The sequence below is a fragment of the Apis laboriosa genome, unplaced genomic scaffold (assembly GCF_014066325.1).
Source record: "Apis laboriosa isolate Shangri-la unplaced genomic scaffold, ASM1406632v1 scaffold1_cov151, whole genome shotgun sequence".
NCBI classification, from domain to species: Eukaryota; Metazoa; Arthropoda; class Insecta; order Hymenoptera; family Apidae; genus Apis; species Apis laboriosa.
The window spans coordinates 5,111,659-5,130,865 of record NW_025222279.1 but is presented as its reverse complement, the minus strand read 5'-3'; the positions used below and the strand labels follow the sequence as shown (position 1 = coordinate 5,130,865).

General features: G+C 37.7%; 1 protein-coding gene across 1 annotated transcript in view; it reads left to right on the top strand.

The window, feature by feature from the left end:
* The window catches only part of LOC122712428 (neurogenic locus Notch protein), a 240,376-nt gene that overhangs the window by 212,651 nt on the left and 8,518 nt on the right, over positions 1–19,207 (top strand). Inside the window, exon 9 of the mRNA XM_043932113.1 lies at positions 18,513–19,056. Within this exon, the coding sequence (XP_043788048.1) occupies positions 18,513–19,056 (544 nt within the window). The remainder of the gene's footprint in view (positions 1–18,512; positions 19,057–19,207) is intronic.

The following is a 19,207-nucleotide window of genomic DNA, read 5'->3' as shown; positions in this document are numbered from 1 at the left end:
TTTTTTTTTTTTTTTTTTTTTTTTTTTTTCGTTAGGATAATTAAGTCGAAGTTAGGTTGTATTATATACAAGTTAATAGGTCCAGATGTAGGAAATTCACTGACATTCTCACGCCCGGATCATGTATTGCGTAACGTATTCGTTATATTCTTATAGTGTTCAAAGATAGAGCAGCTTGAACTGGTGAATGGCGAGGAGCGTGTATTTCTGTATGCTTATAGATATATTCTATATACGGTTTCTCCGTACTTGAACTTTGATCAAGCGTTACATTGAACTGTGGATATTTCGTTCGCTTCGAGAAGGGGAGAAAAAGGAAAGAAATTGGAAATGGCAGCGTTTCGAATTATCGAAGAAATGGTAATTTCGTTCGCTCGAGTTCTCGTAAGAAATTGAGAAATCTCATCGAGATTCGAATACGAATTTCATCCTCGTTTCCATCGATCTCCACAAATCTTTCTCTCGCTCGAGACACGCAGTGACAAGCCGAAAGGTCGCTCATTCACTACCTCCCACGGTGGACTCATTCCAGAATTCGTTGAGATTCCACGTGAGCCGGTTCACGCAAATCTCCGGCTTTCCCATCACGCGTTTCACACCGAATCAATGAAAAGAATATTTCGCGTATCTTGTTCCACGTTTTCTCACAACAACTTCCTTTCTTAAATATATATCTATAAAATGATCGTCGGGTACTTTTGAGGATCAAACGTATATTGCACGTATATTGTACGATGGAAATAATATTTTCTATTATTCTTGTTAATTCGTCGTGTAAAATTGAAATCTTTTTGATCTTTTTGATCGAGATTAGATGTTTGGGACGCACGTATCAAAAATATTTCGTTTAATTATTTATCAGATTCTAAAGTAAGTAAAATATTTATGAGATCAGATATTTCATGATGATTGAGTTATTTTTCACAATGGAAAGAATATTTCGTATTATTCTTATTCTTATCATCACATAAAATTCGATTAAAATCGAATTTTGATTGGTAATAATTACGAATAAAATAATCACGAGATTAGATGCTGTTGGGACGCACCTATCAAAAATATTTCGTTTAATTATTTCAGATTCTAAAGTAAGTAAAATATTTATGAGATCAGATATTTCATGATGATTGAGTTATACCTTTCACAATGGAAAAAATATTTCGTATTATTCTTATTAAGTTATTACATAAAATTAAAACCCCAATGATTATTAATAATTACGAATAAAATATTTACGAGATTAAATGTTGGGACGTATGAAAAATATTTCGTTTAATTATTTCTAAAGTAACTAAAATATTTATGAGATCAGAGAGATGATGATTGAGTTATACCTTTCACAATAGAAAAAATATTTCGTATCATTCTTATTAACTCACATAAAATTCGATTAAAACCCCATTGATTATTAATAATTACGAATAAAATATTTACGAGATTAAATGTTGGGACGTATGAAAAAAATTTCGTTTAATTATTTCTAAAGTAACTAAAATATTTATGAAATCAGATATTTCATGATTAAGTTATATCGAATTCACAATGGAAAAAATATTTCGTATTATTCTTATTAAGTTATCACATAAAATTAAAACCCCTTTGATTATTAATAATTACGAATAAAATAATTACGAGATTAAATGTTGAGACGTATCAAAAATATTTCGTTTAATTATTTCTAAAGTAACTAAAATATTTATGAGATCAGATATTTCATAATGATTGAGTTATACCTTTCACAATGGAAAGAATATTTCGTATTATTCTTATTAACTCATCACATAAAATTCGATTAAAATCGAATTTTGATTGGTAATAATTACGAATAAAATAATCACGAGATTAGATGATGTTGGGACGCACGTATCAAAAATATTTCGTCAATTGAAGTATTCATGAGATCAGATATTTTTGGGACCTAATTATATTTCATGATGAGTTATCTTTCACAATGGAAAAAATATTTCGTATTATTCTTATTAACTCATCATATAAAATTCGATTAAAATCGAATTTTGATAATAATTACGAATAAAATAATTACGAGATTAAATATTGGGACGTATGAAAAATATTTCGTTTAATTATTTCTAAAGTAACTAAAATATTTATGAAATCAGATATTTCATGATGATTGAGTTATACCTTTCACAATGGAAAAAATATTTCGTATTATTCTTATTAACTCATCACATAAAATTCGATTAAAATCGAATTTTGATTGGTAATAATTACGAATAAAATAATTACGAGATTAGATGTTGGAATGTATGAAAAATATTTCGTTTAATTATTTCTAAAGTAAGTAAAATATTTATGAGATCAGATATTTCATGATGATTGAGTTATACCTTTCACAATGGAAAAAATATTTATATATATTTCGTATTATTATTATTAACTCATTACATAAAATTCGATTAAAATCCCTTTGATTATTAATAATTACGAATAAAATAATTACGAGATTAGATGTCGGGACGTATGAAAAATATTTCGTTGCTCTTTCAACCAAAATACTCCCGAGATGAGATATTTTTTTGGATATATTTCACGGATGATCGAGTTATATCCTTTCGCAATGATTGTTACGTCTACAGACTCCCGTACAACGCGCCAAATAATAAAACACAGAGAAGAAAAGTTGGCGATAATCATTTCAAATCACTACTTTGAATTAAATTCCCGTACAACACGATTCTTACTTCACATTCGCCGACTAAAATTTGATAAAAAATCCTCGAAAATCCTTTTCCCTTTTACGAAAAATAAATATTTCGTACTATTCTTACTGAAATTTCTCAATAAAGATCGGATACTTTTGGGTGCATTTTAATTTCGATTTCGATACGAAAGAAACGAGTCGATCATTCGTGAAATACAATCACAACGGAAAGAATATTATTCTAGCTTCGCCAAACCAAAATTCGATTAAAATCCCTTTTCAACGATTCTCTTCCCCTTATCAATAAAATATATTATGCAGAGCAAAATATATTTTTTTCCGTACATTTGACTGAGCGTGACTGTCGGCTTCATTGAAATCAAGCCCCGCGGGATCCCCACAACTTATCGAATCCGCAGCTCGGCTTATATTATCGACAAGTCGTTTCGCGCGTGGGAGATCGGCGCGATGCCGGTTTAACAACACACGATGCCGCCACGCCCCGAACAATTACCAAGAAGTCGAGGCGGTAAATCAGCCGTGAAACCGACACTATGAGACCGCAATGCAGACCTATTCCAAATCGTCCCTTCGTACGTTTATCGAGAGATTACTCTGCTTATTAAGGCCTTGTTGCCTTCTTCCTATCTTTTGTCAAGCGTGAAAGGAACAAATGATTGAAAGGCGGGATTGATCGATGGACCAGCTATGGCCAGTTACGGTTTGCGTCTTGCGAGGTGGCTCGTACGGCGAGACGGATGCGAAACAGGAGATGGATGGTTTTTTTTTTCTTTCCCTTCTTCTTTTCGAGCTTTTAAACTCGAAAGGAAGAGGGAAGAAGATTTTTAAACGAGATGAATTTGTATCGTAGAGAGCAGAAGGATTATCCGTGCAAAAGGAGCGGTTGATCGGCAGGATTTAAGTTAAGTTAGAAGTCGTCTGGTAGACGAAGGTCGAAGTGGTTCTTCGGGAAACAATTCGAACTTATATAAATGGGAAGTGAAATTAATTCTGTGGATGGACGTATATCTTCATTATCGCTTTCGCCGATGATCCTCCGTTCGACGATCATCGATCATCATTTTCGGATTGTTCTCTCGACGAGAGATATTTTTGTTATCGATCATTCGAACCTCTCTCTTTCTTAACCTTCAAAGCTTCACCGATATTCCTCTAGAAAAATATCCACGTTTCTCCTCTAACCTCGTTCAATATCGAAAAACAGATATTTCATATTTGAAAAGATCCAAACTGGAAAAATAAAGTTCAAAAGTTGGAGCAATGGAGAGCCGTTTAATTAATTATCTTTCTCTTCGAAAATCGAACTCAAACATCGATCCTCCCCTGTTGCTTAAAAAAAAAAGTAACACTTTCGTTCCCAAAACGATTCCCAAATGAGAAGCGTTCCCCGTTAGAAACGGTTATATCCATACAATAAGGATAATATCGAAAAGATGGATCTGTCCTCCGGCGAGAAAATGGCGGTGTGCGAGGAAAGATAGCGATATCAGGAATCGACGACGGGTGAAAAACGGGCGAGAGACGGTGTGTTGTGACCTGGGTGTGGCGCGGCCGACGCGCACGGATCTCCTCGCATATGTGTAACCGTTCGAGCGCTCTCCTCTCCTCTCCTCTCCTCTCCTCGCGTCGAACCGCGAGTGTGGAACCGGGCGAAAGCAACCGAACATTATCTTTATGCCTTATATCCATGAGAAATACGGATAGGCGTTATGCAATCGTCTTTTCATGCTTTCTTTTTTTTTCTTCTCTCTCTCTCTCTCTCAAGCCGGAACGTTTGCGCGCGTGTACGTGTGTGTGGGAGTCGCGCACGATTAACACGTTTTCACGCGCGAATATTAGGAATTAAAAGTAGAGTTGGACGGTGGTATTGTTTCTATTTCCATTTTCACGATTTTGCTCGACGAAAGAGCGCGAGAATTTTACTAGATCGAGTATATATATATATATATTTAATCTATCTTTTATAATTTAGAGTTGTAAATTAATAAAGAATTTGCGTACACGTAAATTGGAAAAAGAATGAAGAAAAATAATCAATGGCCGAGCCAATGATCGATCGTTATTAGATAGATTATTAACCAATTAATTTTGACCACTGCTGCCTGTTACTGAACGTAACAGACTGATATTAATTACTACCGATCATTATTAGTGACCAATATTGGCTACTACCGGTTATTACCGATCATTACCGATCGTTATTAATCATTACAGATCATTAACAGGCCATCGATTTTACACCTATATGCGTGCAATAAATTTCCTCGATGAAAACGTACGTAACGAAAAGAAACGACGAGAAATCGCTCTCTCTCTCTCTCTTTCTCGCAGAGAACGAAAAAAAAGGAAATATTAAGAGCTTCCTTCCCACCCACGCCTCGACTCCTTTCTCCTCTACACACCCCCCTCCCTCCATAAATCTTCTCCTCCCTCCCGATTCTCTCGTTGATCGTAATGGGTCGATCGTCGATCGTCGCCTCCTCCTCCTCCTCCTCCTCCTCCTCTCCATCTTTGGACCCTACTACCCTCCGCACCGGCGATGGAACAAGGTCGATCTTCTCTCCCCTCCCCCCTTCCATAGGTAGCCCGGCTTCCCGGCGAGAGATGCCACATTCGAACGAATATTATGCACGCAAGCACGCACGCGATATCGAATCGCTTCCGATCTCGCGTAGGACGCCCGCGATCTCCATCGATAATTCATCGAAGGGACGATCCTCTTCTCTCGAGACGAGAGAGAGAGAGAGAGAGAGAGAGAGAAAGCGGAGGGAAAAAGAAAGAAGGAAAAAGGAGTCACGGCGTGCGTGTCGCGCGACACGAAATCCTTCTTTCCAATCCGTTTAATTGGACGAGCCTTATATTTTTTCGCCATTTCTGGCCCCTTTTTTAATCTTTCCACCGATGCGGATAATACGTTAGAAATATACGTAGGTGTTCCTTCCTCGAATTTCGAGTGGTGGGTAATAAATCGTGTAAATGGGAAGGGGGGGAGGGGGGGAGTTCGATCGATTACGGCCGCGTGACAACGGTGAGTGGTGAAATTTTTTTTCGCGGAGTTGTATTAAACTTTTGCGGCGCGGTGTCGTTGAGCGGATTATAAATACGATTTTCGCGTGAACGCGTGCGTGGCGAAACTTTTAAATATTTTCTTTTTCTCTTTCTCTCTCTACTCTTTTTGTGAAGTGAAAATTAATGGTGAAAATAAAAAGTGAAAATAAAAAAATAAAATAAATTAATATCGTTTATTTCTTTCAAACGAGTTGAAACGGAGAAAGCCGAGGAAATTATTTATATTTATATTTATATTTATATAATTAGTCCTTAAAATTTTATATCCTAAAATCTTGAAATATATATATATATATAAATGAAACTAAACGGTATTGAATTAAATAATCGTTGGACGATTGGCAAAAAGTAGTCAGAATGCGATCGCGTTTTGACGGGGTTTTTTAAAACCGACACGGACAGCTCAATTCGGAATATTAAGAGTTTGAGGAAGAAGCAGATCGAGGAGCGTGGTAGTGACAACAATCGTAAAATCTTATGAAAGATCGGCGGAGGATACCGGTTGCAATAATTAATTTTGATACGCGGCGAAAATCACGGCCGAATTTCCATAATCCCCTCGATTACACGGCGCAAACAATCCTGTTTTTCGAGCTATTGATCTCGATCGCCAACCATCTTGATCCCTTGAACCCTGCCTGATCAACGAACGTTAACATTTATAAATTCCCTCGATTCGCGATTAATTTTAGATTTTTTTCTCGAAGAAATTAATAAGTAAAAAAAATACCCCTCAACGAAAAAAGAGGAATCAGATACCTTTTCAATCGTCAAATCCTTTTTCCTTTTCATTCGTTCCGATTCCATCGATTATTCGACAAATATTCGACTCGTTTTTCTCGATGAGCGCGAAACAGGTCGGCGAGATACGATTTCAATGGCAGCGTTCGAGATAAGTTTTGGGAAATAATTTATCCTTAAAAGGGGTTTCCATATGATTTGAATATTCGCGGAGAGATGAACCGATATCGGGCCTCGAAACGCGCTTTATTGCATCAACGTGGCCGAGTTATCCATCGATTCATTTCGGATCGTTCGATTATGATGAGGTGACGCGGTCGATAAAGACATTCGATCGAAAACCAAATGCAAATGGACGAGAAATTGATTATTTTTCTTCGAGAAAGAGAGAGGTTGAGGGATTAACGATAAGAGAGCGTGTTGGGGATAAATAAAGGGAGGAAATAAGAGTGTTAAGAGATATCAAGAGATAGATAAGTAGTTGGATAGACAAAATTGTGTAGAGTGGTATTATTATCTTGATTTATTGTTTTATTCCATGGAGAAAGATGTTAGTAGACAAAAGTTGAATGGTTTCGAGGGATGCATAGAGATCGTATGAAAGTCAATTTTTAAATAGAATAATCCATAGATGGATAATTTATGAAAAATTATCATTAAATATTTTTTTTAAACTAATTTCTCGAGTCTATTCAATTTATTTAACATAAAACTGACTTTTTACGTGTCCCTTCCATTCAACTTTTATCTGAAACATTTTTTAAGCATTTTTCAAGAAACAAGCAATATATTTCAATGAATAGAATTAAATAGATTAATCCTCTTTCTATTTAAAAACATCGAAATCCGAAGAACGGAACGTGTCATTAGAAAAAAATAGTATTACATAAATCGATCGATCGTTAATTCGCTCGAATAATTAGAATTTCCTCCAACCAGCAAATCTCGTTCAAATCTCATTCACTGAAATCGTCGTGTGGAATCACGGCGTATACCGGAAACCGCTCCCTCCCGTGCACCTCATCAGCGTCGAGATCGAAGCTAATCGAAGTTAAACGAGCCGAAAATAAGACAGAAAATCCAACTCAACGTTCCTCCACCCTATCCTCACCGATTTACCTTTCCAACCGTGCGAATGAAATAACATCTCAAACTTCTCTCTTCGCTTCGATTCGTTCACCTTGTACTCGAAATTTACTGAAAAACCAAACTCTTCCGTATAAACTAATAATCATATATCGACAACCGTGAAAGCATTAACTGATAATTAACAGATTATTAATTCGTAATTCCATCATTTATAAAAAGTACCGACAAAGTTATAGCGAAGAACCGACAATCGGTAAAAAAGGAATCGTCTATCGATAACAATTTTAATCCCAACAATTTTTCCTTCCTTCCGTTTACTCGCAATCTCGTCAAGCATCCACCACGTTCACATCAGAACACGTGGTTTTTTTCAAGAAACGACGAAGAGATTCGAGCGGAGTGGCTCCTTCGATTAACTATCTCAATTAATAATCTCGATAAATAATAATCTCTCCGTTTAATTAGCGTCTCGATCGCAGCAAGTTATAGATAAGCAAATATTCGCCACGACACCTCGCATGACGTCGGCGTCCCGTTCCAGAACCGGAAAAACCGCGAGCGAAAGGGGGGCGGCGATTTTCTTGGGCCGCGTCCTTTCCCGTCACGCAACCGGCCAATTACCGGCGATTAATCGAGTCGTCTGGCGGAAAAAAGAAGAAAAAGAAAAAAAGAACGAGCTCCCCGGGAACCCGTCCCGGAGTCGGAGTCGAAGTGGACGGATCGCGCGAGCCCACCGTCTTGGGAATATCCGCGAGATATCCTCCTCCGTGGATTTTGCTTTGCGCCGACCAGTTCTCGACCTTATTCAGAGTTTCAGGAAGTTGGAGGGCGTGGTGAACGGAGAAAGGGGCCGAGGGAGGGGAAGAAATGGAATTAACAGTTTTGATGGTTGAGGAGGAGGTTCCACGCTTGTCCCAAGATTTTTCATTTCTTTCTCCTTCCTTTCTTTCTTTTCTCTTTCTGTTTCATTCCTGTTCAAGATTCCATCCCTTGGGAAGAAGCATTGTTTAAATATGCGGGTACTTTTAGCACGGTCGATCTAAAAAGTAAAAAAAGTATTTTATTAATAACTAAGACAATATAATTTTAATTATTTGCAAAAAGAATATAGAAAGTAAGAAAATATCGTATAATAAAACTTTGTCGTTATATTGGTCGACATTTTGTTCAACGCGTCTTTTTCTTGAGGAATTGGAAGTAGAAGGCTTATTCGTATTAGGAAAAGTTGGCAAAAATATACTTTGAAAGGGATTCGAATAGCAGTCAAAATGAAACTTGGGATAAAAAATAAAAGCATGCGACAAACTATTTTATAATCATGTAAGAAAAATAGAATGAAAATAAGTATATGTATTCTAATTTTAAATTATATTACTAAAGTGATATTCTATTTTAAAAGATTCTTTTTATTTTATTTTAGTGTAGTACATAAACCACAGTTAAAGGGTTAAGAGCATTAATTTAGAAAAAGCGATTCCTCTGGACAAGTTTCTCACTCGTTAAACAATCTATTTTCTTCACTTTGGACGAAGACAATCTTTACTTCACTATAAATGAATCGGCCAAATTCGCCTCAAGACGGATAATTCATCCACAATGAAGCGGCAGAGACGATTACAAGAATGTTGTTCGATAAGAAATGAATAATACATCTCATACGATCGTCACCAATTATTCATCCCCGACTCTAATATTCTCCCTCTGCACACCGATTCTCCGTAGAGAGGAATCGCCACGAGACCCTCTCCACTATAATTCCTCTCGCGATCCCCGTGGAATCGGTCATGAATCGAAAGAGAAAGAGGCGCGGTACCCTAAGAAAAGAATTTCATATCATCCTTGGATCCTCTAAACAAGATATACAGAGAAAAGGATATCAGGAATTCAAGAAATAAAACGGAAAAAATTCGCTTTAAATTCCAACGTTCTTCACATCTTTCCTTCAACTCCCTCTAAAATATAGATTCATCACGCGCATCTTCCTCTGCGTCCACCACCGCCGATAAATTCGCCCGCAAAGTGGAGAATCGCAACAGCGAGCCGCCATAATCGATCGCGGTGGAATCGACGAGAGAGATGTCCAAAGAAAGAGAGAGAGAGAGAGAGAGAGAGGGGAGCGGCATCGCAAGAAAAAGATTTCGCAAGATATTCCGCAGCATCTCGAAGCGACCGGTCAGAGAAAGGGATAAAATTGTGCGTCGTCGTCGGCGGCCAATGAATAGACGGAATCCAAGCGAAGAATTCCAGCCGGCTTTGGCAGAGAAACTCAATCGGCTTTACGAGTCGAGCTTCCGGAATTTTTCTATCCCTTCCGGCGAATCATCCTCGCCCCGCCTCGATTCACAGTTAGATGGGGTGGGGCAGGTCTCTCGCTTCCTGCGGCCAAGTCGATGATCGCGTCCAGATTCCTGCCGATTTTTCGCAGGATGGTGGGAAGAGGCGAATCGTTGGATTTTCGTTCGTCGGTCGATCGGTCGCAATCAGATATTTGCACGACCTCGGCCGAACCTCGTATTAGCTCGTCTCTGAGAAGGAAGAGGAATAAGAGAAATATATATATATATATATATGTATATTCTTAGATTCGAGGGGATTTACAGTTAAGTTGGGCAGATACGATGGAGTATCTGTGTTTTTTATGAGAAAGAGAAAGAGGCGTTGGTAAATGCCGTCATTTTCGTGTGCAACGCGTCTCGACGGGGATTAGGAGGATGAAAAACGCTTCCTTTCCTTGATTTCTGTTTAGCTGGGAGGGGGAGGATGATTTATGCGATGAAATTGGTAAAAAAGGACGAGTCTTTCAATTTGTCTTCGAAAGGACATTAGACGTGTGTGCTTTGATTGAAGTGGTTAACCGGGATGAGTAATTGTGTTGCATTGGGAAGGGTTTTATATATCCAAGTTTGATATTGGAAAAGGATGTTTGCAATTAATATTCGCAAGTTTGAATTATATATCGGCTTAAAATCTTGTGGGATGAACTTTTCTTGAGCTTTGACCCTTTGATTCTTCGTGATGTCGTATCATATTGTTGGACAGCAGCAGCTTTTGCTGTTATTTCAAGACTCGTTCATTTATTAATTTATTGTTAAATGTAAAATTATTAAAAATTTAATTTACTATATATATAATATTTATTGGAGTAAATATAATTTTTCCTCCTCAATCTTTAGGATTAATCGATTGATGAATAACTTCGTTAAATAGATTAGAATTTTATTTAAATTCTAAATCAATCCTCGTTTCCATCATTCTCGTATTGAAATACCTGAGATTCACTTAAAATTTTAACATGGCGCATTGAAGCTTGAGCTTCAATTATTACTTTTATTAAAATTAATAATTTATTATAAAAATTTTAAAAATTTATAAATTATTATATAATATACGATTTATATTTATATTTCAAGAATATCTGATTCTCAACGGACCGAATTTTACTTAATTGCAACTTCGACATCCGATAGTCCCTTATTTTTCCATTTTGCATTTAATAATAAAGCCGAGTATAAAACTTGTGTGTAAACCAGAAACGTTGGTTAATTAAAAGGACCGATTCCTTTTAGCGAAAATAAGGCTAAGATCGGTATCGTCCCGATGATGAAGACATCGGTAAAATAACGACCTATCTTAAACATTATCACCAGTTCCCGAGTCGAAATTTATGCCTCGCATCACGCCACGTTTCATTTAACGAACTCCTCTTCCTCGATGGAAGGAGAGAGAGAGAGAGAGAGGGAGAGGCATCCTCGTGTACGTTGTCCCCTCATTACCTCGATGAGGGGGCCCCCGATGAGTCCCTCTTTTTCATTCGATTCGGTGAATAATCCAGCCACCGGCGACGACTCGACGTCGCGGACGTCGTGCATTAACGTCATCGCCGGGGACGATCTCAGGTAGCCCGATGGATGCCCCAACCTGACCGACCGTTAATCGCGAAAATCATCTGCCCTCTCTCGCAGGTGCTCGCCGTCTCTCGCCTCCCTCCTCCTCCTCCTCGACCTTTGCACCAAGCCAGTGCAAGCTTTGATCGCTCCAAAGTACCCCGTCTTTATTATCCTTCATCGCTCGAATAACGCTGATCGTTTCGATTCGCGATTCCATTCGTTATTATCGAGGATCGTGGAACGTTTGTCCAAACATTCGTGTATTTGAGTTTTATTTGCCTTGTATGTTGTTGTATGTAAGGTGAAAAGTAATAATCAATTAATTAATCGGACCGGTTGATCGATGTTTCCTTTCGAAAGTATGTTAAAAAAATGTTTGTGCATCGAACTTTTTTTTTTTTTTTTTCTTTCTTCGATATAAAATGCAACAATTTCACACCAGCTCTCTGTGACCGGTTATCATATATCTCGACCGTACGGGGACGTGTCTCGATATTAAGTCTCGAATCTTCTCTCGCAAAGAAAAAGAAGAAGAAGAAGTACACGTGCACGTACACACCGATCCCATGATAAAAACTCGAGCATTAAACCGTGGCAGTTTTAAATTACCAAGGAATCAGGAACGAAATTCCTCCATCCCTCTCGTTATACGTCTTAAATTTAAGAATCCATCCTTAAGTTAAAAGATTCGAGGAAGCGCGTTCCACCTTCCTTACGTTAAGTCCTCTTCCCAAAGTGTAAAAGATTCTCGTGAATTTTCTCAAACGAGGCGAGAGAGAAAGAAATAAAGAAAGAGAGAGAGAGAGAGAGAGAGAGAGAAGCCGATTGGGAGAATAAACGAGAAAAGAATTTCTTAATGCGTGTATTCCGTGATGGAATCCTCTTTTCCTTTTTTTTCCATAATTAAACCGACAATCATCTCTCTGTCCCCCACATGAGAGAAACATGGCGCGAAATCGGGCGCTAAACACGCCGAATGAAGCCATCCTCCTTGCCTCTCCTCTCGGGATCGTTAAGATCGAGAGGATCCACGGATAAAGCTTACGAATGCCTCTTCCTACCCTCGATACGGATCGACGATACGAGGGCCACGTTCCATCGCGATCGAGGATCACGTAGGATCCTCAAAGGGTTCCGCGACCGCAATGGCGCTCGATGGCCGTCGTCAATTTGATCCCACGAAGAAATCGTTCCTCTTCCTTCCCTCTCGATACATTATCCCCTTAAGGCTCGCGAACGCTACCCTTTTTCCACGTTCCCTCTGAATGAAAACCGATTTTTCGAGGTAGGTTGAACGAGCCGATTTCGAGCAACCGCTTCGATTCGATCGCTTCGAATTTAGTAAAAAGTAAAAAGAAGTAGCGATAATTCTTCCAATTTTCATCGCGAAAATTATATAATCGAAACCGCATCGTTCAATCGATGATCAAGAAGCAAGGGGGAAGGTTTTTTCGCCATTCGAGGAAATGGCCAATAACATTGATCAAACCGGCGGTGTCTTTTGAAGGCAAGGTGTTCCGTTTGCTTGCCTGCCTCGATCGTCATAATCACTCGATACTCGCTCGAGTACACATATTCAACGTGGCTCGTTGGGGGGATAGTTTGCAGAGTTTCCGTGTATAGGAAGCGCACGAACGAAGCGGCGCTCGTTTAAATTAGAAAACCGATAGCGGCTGGGACCATTTGTGAGGAGATATTCGATGGGGGGGTAAAAACGTTTCGCGTAGGATGCGGACGCGCATTGCTCGATGGGTGGCGGCTGTTGTTGATTAATAACGTGCACGATGCACTCTGTTACCTCACGCATAAATTACGTCCCACGTGGATCTCTGGCGAGATCGAAGGAGAGTGTGTGTGTGTGTGTGTGTTGGCTCGTTGGTCTAGTTACGTGACACCGAGAACTAGTTCCGGGCGCCCTCTGTTGTTCTGCCAACTTTTCGTCATTTGTCATCCTTCAGGGTTACAAAATTTTTAACGATTTTCGTTCGTTTCGAAGATCTTGACAATATTTGTTACGTATTATTATTGGGATACTTTTGTAACTTATGTTATCCTCTTGAAAGGATGGCAATCTTTTTTGGAAAGCTTAATAATATTCAAAGTGGCAAATCGCGTGGGAAAAAAAAAGTGAAAAATCGTAATTGATTCCCATATACTTTTGATGAGTATAAAAAAGCAGTTCGACAATGCTTGTATACGAAATACGGAGGAGGAGGAGAGAAGAAGAAACTTTTTTCTCATCTCTGAAAAAAATTCATAATGTAGGGGCCAAAAAAAAAAAAAAAAAATACTACCAATGATATACAATATCGTTCGATTAATTCCCAAAAAATGGACGTTATTTCGTTCAGATCAATTTGTATCATTCAATTTATCTTTGATTCTTCGAATCAAAAATCAAAGTAAGCGGAAAGAAAACGCGATGCTCACATTTCACCGGTACAAAGGCGTGTATACTGGCGTCCGTTCGTTAAGCGTTCGAAGCTTGGGTGTAGAGGGGAAGAGGATGGAAGAGGACGAGGACAGGTGAGAGGCGCTCTCGATGCAAAAGGAAAGGGTTGGAGGAGGACGGATCGTGGATAGTGCATCCGCGAGCCGTGTGTTAGGTTTCGCATAGTTTATCAATGCGCGTAGGCTGGCTTCGAGAACACTGGCAAGGCAATAGATTACAATTATCCGAACACGCCTGGCTAAACGTGGGAGTTGCCAACGCGGACACGACCAACGATCACCACGCGGATCCGATTTAAACCTTTTTCTTTTCTTCTCGCTAAATTGCATCTCGTCGATTTTTATCCATGTTGCGCGATTCTTTCTGAATAGCTTCGGTAAATTAACGAGAAAGAGGAGAAATTTAATTTACGTTATATAAAGAAGATTAGCGATTGATTGGAAATAATTGATCGATGTTTTTTTTTTTTTTTACGATATCTTTTTCTCTGCTCGATTAATCTTTGTCTGTGTGAAGATTGCGTAACGTAGTTGTCCGCTTCGAACCGTACAGACGAGGTAAAAATTTTGAAACTCGTTCGTTTGTTTTTATTATTTTGTAATAAAATAACGAAATCTAATTCAGAAATTACAGGTACACAAACAATGATGTTGATGGAGATCTTCCTTCGGACAATAACATTCCGTCGAACGAATGGAAATGCTAATTCCTTTCGGATGCAACCGAGTCCTCGAGTGCGCATCAATTCTTTCGCATTGTCTCGCAATCTTCGATACCGTTACTTAATGCGATTCAATTCCATCTCATATTCGTTTTCGTATCGCGGAAACGATTGCTGGACCAAGGTCTAGGAAACGGTCATCATCCTCATCATCGTTCAACCACACGTGATCCAGCAACGTGCTCTCCTACGCAAGTCCCTTAGAAACGTACCGCCATTATGGCGCTAGCGTCGAGGTCAACCTCGATGTAATTGTATTATTAGCTATTTGCCTATTCCGTATTAGCTATTCCAGATCTGGACGAATTTCTATCCGATGTTTTAAAAGAAAGAGATCTGTAATTTTTGATAAAAAAAAAAAAAAAAAAAAAAGAGGATTGAAGCGAAGAAAAAGTGCAGTGTGAATCGACAATTAAACGTTTTCGAATTGATTACACCTTTTCTCAGTCTGAGCCGCTTATTTATTCTTTTCACGATTGGCTACCTTAAACTTTCTCTCCACTTCTTCTCCCCCCCCCTTTAAATATATTATTAAACTAAGCATAAACCTGCTGCCTTAATTATAGGTAAAGCGAAGAAGATTTTATATCTTGCGAGAAAAAAAACTTTGAAATTAAGGAGGAAAGAATAAGAGGGAGAATAAAAAGGTTTAGGCATCAAAATGTACGAGTCATTCTTTGCACTTTTCCATTTTTGTTTTCCTATAAGACGTGGTGGGACAGCGCCGATATGAAAATCGCGAAGAAAGACAATGGCGTGTTTACTCAGCGTTGAAAAATGTTTTCGCCCCTGCAATCCCTCCCCTCTGTGTCTCTAAAGGTCTTTAATAATTCAAACGATACGCGTATTTGCAAGGGTATTCGTATGGAAATGCGAAAACAGTGCACCGACGACGATTAGACCCGCGTTAAATTCTTTTTCAGTCATTTGTTTGTTCGTTCGAACAATGCTATTGAAATATTTTTAAATTATCAAAAAAAAAAAAAAAAANAAAAAAAAAAAAAAAAAAAAAAAAAAAATTTCGTTGAACGAAATACTTAATCTTTGAGTAATTTTTTTAATAATTATTCTTTTCAATAATTTTAATATTCCCTCTATGTTAGAATTACACTTTGATATTCTATTATTTTTATTTTTATATTTATATTTTGAAAATAATAACTATTAAATTTTATTTTTAAATACGAGAATTTCCCCGGTAAGAAAAATCAGTGCACGATGCTCAATGATTCATGACTATCATAGTAAACTCGTATCGCACAGAGCCTTTAAGGATTCGAGAGGAAACGAGGAGGATCCGTCGCGGCGTACGTGCATTCACAGCTGAATTAGCCGCATCATTGTCTGAATGAGAAAAGAGACAGAGAAATATCAAGTGAATGTAAATACGGTAAAAATCCATGCGTCATCCGGTCAAGAATGATCGTCGATACTTCCGAGGGCAACTAACGATGCATTCGATATTCTATTCGTTAAAATAATCTTTAGCTTCAAAATTATCTTTTAAAGATAAAATAATTATATAAACTTTATACAAAAGTTTCTTTTTATATAGACTGAAAAAAGTATTTAGAATTCCAATTTACTTTCTTCTTCTTACAAGGAAAGATAAATAAATTCCTCTAGAGCGATTTTGATATTTGTCCGTAACGTAATATTCGCTATTCCATCGAACCTTTATAACGCGGAAGGCCAAGCAAGCCTTCTTGATAACTTTCTCCCATTGAGAAGTCGGCCATACACGGGCAAGGAATCCATCGATAGTCGTGGTTCAGATTCATTACTGAATTCCCTCGCGTATTCTTCTAAATTAGCTCTCCACCAATTAAACGGATACCGTTTCGATCGTATCTAAATCCACCGGAAGTTATAGATCGGCCTTCTAGATTCGATTCTGGCGAACTTACTTTCCCTGTTTGTAGAATTTTTATCTTATTCTTTTTTTAGATACGAATTGTTTAACGTAATTATAAAAAAATATATTTGAAAATATTTCTATCACTTTCATAATTTTATTAATACTATTATATAAGATATAAGATATAAGAATCTGGTGGAAACTTATTATCGAAAATTACAACCGATTCAATTTCTAAATATATGTATCTTATCTTTAATTTTGAAAGATAAATTTAAAAATTGTCATCTATGATATATATTATTCAAATTCGATCGATACATTATTCATTCGAATTATTATTCATTCGTATTTAATTAAACCACCTGCAGCGAGAATATCTTTCGTGCAAAATGCATCTATGCAGCTTTCCTTTTCTATCTTCCTCGAAAATTACAAAGTCGTCGACGTGATGCGATTCGTCCTGGCTACCGTACTTACTTTGTATATACAGGAAGAGCTTTTATTATCTTTGCGGTGTTGGACCGAAATGGGGTAGCTTATCGTCATTAAGACCACCTGGCGCAACAAACATAATGAATATTCCGCAAACGTATACAGGAGAATGAGAAATCTCGCGTAATAAGTTTGACAAATTAATTTCATCTATTTTCAAGATTCATCGATAGTTTTTACCTGTCGATTTTTCGTTTTACCTTGATGATGGTATTTCGTATTTGAATTTGCAAGATAAACATATATACATTTGAAATATTCTCAATTTTTATTATTTTCTTCTTTTGTAGAATCAGCCTCATGTATCCAATGTTGCATTCTATATCAACTAACGTATTTCTGCAATAATTTTTTAAGAAAGTATTTAAAATATTCGAGTTAAAAATATTTTAAAAAAAGAATCTTAAAAAGTCTCTTTCTTAACCTCAATTTTCGAGAGCGTATCGACAACGCCACTCACCGTGCAATTTTCCAATTTCTTTTCACTCATATTCTACGACACATTAATTTACGATGATTAACAAGCACATGATGTAGCATCTGAACACATAGTTCGACAGGTCAGCTTCTATAATAATTTCCTCTTAAAGATATTTCGTACCTCATTCGAGAATAATTTCCAAAGGGTTTTGTAAGATTGTACATGCAATTATCCAAGATTAACAGAATCGTACACAGAGGAATTCTCGTTGGATCGTAACGGTATATACCAACCGCATCCGATGATAACCTTCAGCATGATGATGTTGGAAAGGAACCATTTCTTTTCACGTTAAACGAAAATTGCAAACATTCTCGATGGATAAAGTCGTCAGTCGAATAACCATTCGTAATTAGCCTCAATTAGACGCGGGTTGAGTGATCCAGATGAAACAAATGGCTACTTGATAATTGCATCTTTTGATCGATTGATTCCTTACACTTTTTTTCTTCTCGTCTTTTTGTATAAAGAACAGATGATCTTTGAAATAATCACATCAATTATCGCAATTAAAGTCGATGATTGAATTTCGTGGAAGATATCCATAGAAGTTGTGTAATTTTGACGAAAAAACAAGCTTTTCGTCGAGAATTATTCTTTCATCCTTTGTCCATTGAAACTCGATTAAAATTTAACTCGATTCAAAGTTTAGAGAATAACTTTTGATAATTCTCAAATGAATCCACATAGATCTTATAACTTCAACTGTGATATTTAAAATTTTCGTAACCAAAAATATTACGAAACCCATGTTCACTTCTCACATTTCGATGGTAATAAATATAACGTGGCACCATCTACCTGCTATATGTTTTACTATTCTTTTTGTTTCTCCCCCACTCTTATTCTCTCCTAATCTATTATACTGCCATATTAGTCTTTTCATAGACGAATCATGATCACGTGCAAAATAGACAATTATATTCTTGTATTATTCATTTTATTACAATATTATAACGATATTAAATTATTGAAATAATTATATTTTTCATAAATTTTATCAACTTACATTAATACTCGCTTTTGTTTTCAGGTTTCACAGGCACCCAGTGCGAAATAGACATTGATGAGTGCGCGGAAAGACCGTGTCTAAATGGGGGCGTCTGCACCGATTTGATCAACTCCTTCAAATGCACCTGTGCGAACGGTTTCGCTGGTTCTCACTGTCAGATCAATATAGACGACTGCGCCTCCTCGCCATGCAAGAACGGCGGTATCTGCCAGGACTCGATAGCCAAGTACACGTGCGACTGTCCACCAGGATTCACCGGAGCCTCCTGCGAGACGAACATCAACGACTGCCAATCGAATCCCTGCCACAGTGGCACCTGCATCGATGGAGAGAACAGCTTCAGCTGCAATTGCTTTCCAGGATTCACCGGGAAGCTGTGCCAGACGCAGATCGACGAGTGCGAGAGCAACCCTTGCCAGTTTGGAGGAAGGTGCGAAGACCGTATTAACGGGTACCAATGTATTTGTAGACCTGGAACGTCTGGGACGAACTGCGAGGTGAACGTGAACGAATGTTATAGCAATCCATGTAGAAATGGAGCAAGGTGCATCGATGGTATCAATAGGTGAGTTTGCGGTTAGTCGATTGATCCTTATGTCAATGCCCACGATTCTCACGACATCGTTTGATCTCTCATTTTGGTAATAAAATTCCAAATTTGAGAAGTTGAAAAGTAAGGAAGAGTTGGATTAATTAAGAAATTTTAGAAAAATTTC